Source organism: Eucalyptus grandis, chromosome 2, assembly GCF_016545825.1.
Source record: "Eucalyptus grandis isolate ANBG69807.140 chromosome 2, ASM1654582v1, whole genome shotgun sequence".
NCBI classification, from domain to species: domain Eukaryota; kingdom Viridiplantae; phylum Streptophyta; class Magnoliopsida; order Myrtales; family Myrtaceae; genus Eucalyptus; species Eucalyptus grandis.
Window position 1 is genome coordinate 33636619 of NC_052613.1, and position 6000 is coordinate 33642618.

Below are 6000 nucleotides of genomic sequence, written 5' to 3' on the forward strand. Positions count from 1 at the left end.
ATCGCAGGAAAGTTTTGTCACCATCAAAAATGGGGAGATTGTTGGAGAAATCTTCTTAAAGTGTTTTGAAGTTGACAAAACGTTTCTATCAGTCTAGTCTGAAGGCTTGCAGACTCGCTATTTAAAGTCCGAAGACCTCCGGACAGAGACTCAAGACTCAAAGTCTATCCTCATTGACAGTCTCTAATCCGTTGAAGAAAGGTTATCCGAATCGTATGTTTCGTTAAGGATTTAACCTTATCAAGCGGAGAAGATCTCGTGGCTAGAGAAGACATAACGGAGTCCTTTGATTGATCGAAGATTGACTCGATAATTGAAGATCCGGTGATTGCCTAAATATTATTGGAAGGTTTTGCTTATGGAAACCGAGATCCTGATTGTATGGGCGAACAGGATTGATGAGCTATCAACACGTTCCTTTAATAGCTTGAACAATCTTCCTAATTGATTCCGTCCAACGGGTAGATTGGAGAAATTCCTTTGGTAAGTGCCAACGGGTATGATGGCATAAAGGAGTATATAAGGAAGACTGTCTTAGTTGTTCAAGGTGTGCGCGATAGAAGAATTCCAAAGTCTTAAGCTCCTTTTTGTTTAGACAAATCCTTTGAGCGAATACTTGTATACAAAAGAGAGTCTATATTTGTGAGAAATCTTGAGGAGGTGTGGTAGAACATCTACACTGTGGAATCAAGGCAAAGCTGTGTTGTAACTTCTCTTTTGTTCATAGTGGAATCCAGCCAATAGGCTGTCGGTGAAGAAGAGTGGACGTAGGCTTGATATAAGCCGAACCACTATAAACCGGGTGTTCAATTTTCTCTTCTCTCAGTCTTACTTTGATTAACGTTTCCTTCTACTGTCTAGTATTGTACAATCGTTGAAGAAAAATCTTTTATATACCTATTCACCCCCGTCTAGGTACTCATACTAGCAATATCACCTCCCTCTCTCAGGAGCAATACTGTAGAGCCTAGAGAATATCAGCCGCTGGATATTTTATTATCATTATTACTTTAACCATAATTATTGTTCATGTAATTATTGTTTCAGCCGTGCTATTAATTATGTTATCCCACATCCTAATTTAGTTATAATAACTGTCCTTTTTCTGTAAGCAAGATAGAGCTATCTTTACCTTTGAAAATGCTGGATGTAATTTCTTTGACATGCGAATGGCTAATTTGTCCTTGCCTAGCCAATTTCTATTTTACCTCTTGGTTTCATAATCTAAAAGAGGATTAGAAAAAAAGGAGGGAAAGGACAAAACTTGCCGGAGCAATAATATTTAGTATGATGGTATCCATCAGCGTGGTCGTATCATGAAAATGAACGACAAAAATCATCCCAGATAGCTAGAATAAGCCCTTGTCATTGCCGCTGTCTTTTGTCCAAAGCATCTGTTTTGCTTCTCCAACTCTTGCCAAGAAATCACATCAAACAATGTAGATTGTAATCCACGGAGAGACGAGCGACGTATCAGATCATCGATTTTAGATGTTAACCTCCTCAGTCATCTACATGTGTATAAATATGGATGGTTTCTCTCAGCTTCATCATCTGCAGAGCTTCTGAACTGACCTTATGGAGGACCATGTAAGCCGAGTGTTAACTATGATGGACAGTGATGGAGAGAAGCTTCAACATATCGGGTTCCTTGGCATCTTCAAGGAATCGTTCAAGATCATCTCCTCATGGAAGAAAATCTTCACTCAGATCACGCTCCTTTTTATCCTCCCTCTCTCCATCATCTTCTTAGTTAAAGTCCAAGTTTCCGACCAGATGGAACAGAGAATTGACTGGGAACGACTTGACTACGGTCGCTGCGGAGACAATCGCCTGAATGATATCTTAACATACCAGCGTCTGGTATATTGGCTCATCAATATAGCATACTTGGTCCTCCTCCTGGTGCTTTCCCTTCTCTCTACTTCTGCGGTCGTATACACTGTGGCCTGCAATTACACAGGAAAGCCCATCACCTTCAAGAAGATCATGTCCGTGGTCCCAAAGGTGTGGAAGCGAGTGTCCCTCACATTCATATGGAGTTTCTTGATCCACTTGGCCTACGGCTTATGCATGCTGGGGACTTTCTTCATGGGGGTGGTGCTGATCGGTTTCTCGCCGTTCGGGCTAGCAATCTGGATCATCCTCTTGATCGTGTTCTTAGTTGGGTTCGTGTACCTGAACATCGTCTGGCAGCTGGCAAGTGTGGTCTCCGTCCTGGAGGAGGAGAACTACGGGATCAAGGCCATGGTCAAGAGCATAAATCTTATTGAGGGCAAGCGACGAGTCACGAGTTTCATCTTCCTGCTGCTGGTCTTGTTCTATGGGGGGATCATGATAGTGTACCAGATATTTCTACCGGATGGTTGGAACTTAGCATTCCAGTTAGTCGTTGGCATCCCCTGCCTCGTCTTGCTGACGTTCCTGTTCCTGTTCAGCCTCGTGATCCAAACAGTGATCTACTTCGTCTGCAAGTCATATCACGGCGAGAGCATTGACAGGCTGGCGTTGGCCAACCATCTAGAAGCTTACTTTCAGCCTGAGCCTCAGAGGGAAGCCACCAGGGACGTCCAGATGGAGCAAGGTCGTGTCGCCACCACAGATGGCCCCCTAGATCAAGTTTATGTCTGAAGTTCAAATTTAAACTCTCTGCACTAGCCGAACTGACAAACACATATGGTCCTTAGCTTTAAGTTCGCAAGTGTGCTTATGGATGTCGTGTAAGTTGTTTGATCTGGAGCCATGCGTACTTCTCGATGTGTCCGACGTAGGAAAAGTGAAAGAAATTCCAGTGAAATTTGCTTGTATCTACAATGAATGCTAATAAATATTTTCTTATTCTAACTCCTGTGATTATGTTGGGTTTATCTCATCCTCCCTCATCAGGTAACTAGCTAGGATTTAGCAACCCGCTCAATCCAAGAAATGGAAGTTGGAGAAGTGAGTTCAATGTAGAAATCTTCTGAGCAAGTGGGAAAACAAGGCTTTTCCTTGATGAGAGAGAGAGAGGGGGCTTATGATTGATGAAGAACCAGATAGACGAGGTTTTCACTCTGATATCATGACACATAATAAGAGATTGATTAAGCGAGAGAGATAGGCTTATGACTGATGAAGAACCAGATAGACAAGGTTTCTACTCTGATGTCATGACACATAATAAGAAATTGATTAAGCACGCGACTGATCTTCCATTAGATGAGACTACCATGTCAGGAGTTTGAAGTTCGCACAGATATTACTCCTCGACCTTGTTTGCCCATAGATATTCAGCGATCTTATGAATCTTTTCGGGCAATAAGAGGGAAAAGCTCATCTCATCTCGTCATGATTCAAGATTAGTGTTCCTTCCTTCTCCCTTCGTATTGTCTACTCAAATTTCTAGAAGTGACAATTCTCGACATGTTACTGAGGGATTATAAGATATGGTATGAATCGCCACGTCTAGAAATTTCCTAAGCAAATCTGCTAGTTGCTCAGCTTGCCCTTTTGCCAATGAATGCGGTTCATACCTTTAATTAGGAGAGAAACTGAAGCTCAGGAATTAGTGAAGTTGGACACTATATAGCCAATCTCTCCACTCAATTTGAACAGTTCTTATTTCTTCGGACTCCTGAGCAGTTTTAATTGCTAACGAGAGGTTATCGTATTGCCAAGCAACCAATCCTGAGAATAGTGAATTTAGGCTTTTGTTTATTTCATAAAAAATAAATAGTTTGGAAAATATTTTCTTTAAAAAAAAACCACTTTCGTTACTTAAAATAATTAATCAATTAAAAATATTTTCATTATCAACCACAATTTACATCTTGACATTTTTGTGAATGGAAAATATCTTTGATTTGTTCATTTTTTTAAGCAATGCAAGTGATTTTTTCAGGGAAATGTTTTTCAAATCTTTTATCTTTTACAAAACAAATGAGTCATTAGTCATATTAGTTTTCTTGAGAACTAACCATTATTTTTATTCTTCTTCTTCTTTTTCCTAAATACTGAAAGAGTGGCCTAGTTAAATATTGACATGAACATTGTATAATACTTTAAGTGACTGACCAGTCCTCTGTAGAAAAGATTTCTTCATACTTCACAAGTAATAATGCCTATATCATGGAACATGATCGCACTCTTATATCTTTAGAGCACAAACTATCTCACTAAGGTCCTTAATAAAGATGACCAGAAATTAGAAGTCAAAGTTTCAAGAAATGAAAAGAGAGAAATAAGATTTCGTGTGACATCCTGATTTTTCAAATTTGATTTCAATTGAATAAATCAGGCCTTTCGTTGATGCGTTTATAGTGTTATTCTCTGAGCTGATCACTCATGAGATAACTAGACTATTTGGGAAAGTCATTAAGGGATTTTAATGCAAAAGACTTGAGAATTCAACTAGGAATCGACTACTCGACCGTGCTAATTTGCAAAAGTCATTACGGAACAATTAAAAATTGATAAGAGATCAATGATAGGTCGATTCGATTGAGATGGGTGATCAAAATGTGGGTGATTTCACTTGATTACAAAATTCTCATCGATCGGCACTAAATTGATTTTTATCGTTTTTGGTATCCTATGTCCGTATTTGAAACCTTGAGATTTTCACGACAATCGAGAGTCACCAATGTGTCGAAAATGTACATTATGACTCAAGATAAATCGATCACAGGTCAATTGCACCAAAAATTCTTAAAAGTTACCCGGTAAACTAGGTCACGCTAAAAGCGCGCTGGATTGAAAATAACCGCGAATTTGAACCCGATTTCAAAGATTGAAAGTTCTAATGTGTCACAAGTTATTTTAGGAACGTCGACTCATTCTCCGAAGATTCTTAAGAGATTCCGAGATTTTTACGGAAAATCAGTTCGAATGTTATGAAAAATTAACAGAAATTCAGATGGACTCATTTGAAGAAAATTTGGACTTACAAACCAAGCTATATGGCGAAAGGGACTTGTAGAAATTTCGTGGATTTTTTCTACATCAAAATTTGGACATTAAATTGGGAATTTGTTGAATAATCTGAATACCAAAGAGTGAAATTCGGAGCTTGGACTATGGCTGCAATTTTTGTCATCAAAATGGTTAATTTTGGGTTTGATTTGTTGGAAAGTAATAGGGGGACATGTGTTTAATTAAGGAGATAAGATTTGCTGATATTGGGCCCCTCTTTGAGCTTCTCCAACACGTCTTCTTCAATCCTTACCCTCCGCAGCTCCTTTTTCATTTTTCCTGTCCTTCTGTTTCGGTTTTATCTTCTCATTTCCTTCGAGTGCCCCATTCTCTCACACATCAACTCTCCTCCATCATCATCAGTTCTTGCCCTGTTTTTTTTTTGTTTTTTTCCTTTGTCCTTTTCACCAAGCCATCAACGCCTTCAGCTCATGTTTCGTATCCACCATTGGCCGAATCCCCAAGCCTAGTCAACCAAGAGTCCAACAAACCAGTTTTGTTGACTCCTCTTCGTGTGCCTCTCCACGCGTCCTCCACCTTGGCATTACTTCGAAACTCCACCCTTGCCGCTTCCACGAACCTGCATCCACACGGCCTCTTGTTCTACGGCACCGAGTCAAGCCCAAAGAAGGATGGCACCGAGTCAAGCTCCATTCCTCACGAAGGAGCCACGAACGTTGACGTGCAGCTCCATTCCTCACGATTTCAGCCGAGCGTTCCACCGCCGTTGTCCGCATGCCAACAGTTGCCTCCGTCTGCTTCCTCTCCAACTCGACGCTACAGCCCCACTCACTGAGATCTCCATCCACGAGCAGCTTTCCACCAAATTGAAGCCGCGGATTCATTTTGAAGCCCACCAGCCACACGCTCACTTGAAGCCCAACCCGTGAGCAGGCAGCCCACAATTCGGCCCAAGCTTCAGCCCAACAGTTTCTTCAAAGCAAGATCAGCCCAGTAATTTGAAGCCCACTTTCAGTCAAGCCCAGTCTCGAAAGCCCAGCAAATCCAGCCCGCAAAGCAGCCCAACTTGGGTCCAACCCAAATCAAAAA

The 6000-nt window shown here is 40.9% G+C and overlaps 1 protein-coding gene across 1 annotated transcript; it reads left to right on the forward strand.

The window, feature by feature from the left end:
• The first annotated feature begins 1611 nt into the window (after positions 1 to 1611).
• Positions 1612 to 2631, forward strand: LOC104420144. The gene has a single exon (XM_010032036.2). The coding sequence runs from the start codon at positions 1612 to 1614 to the stop codon at positions 2629 to 2631; it is 1020 nt and encodes a 339-aa protein (XP_010030338.2).
• Positions 2632 to 6000: the final 3369 nt, after the last annotated feature.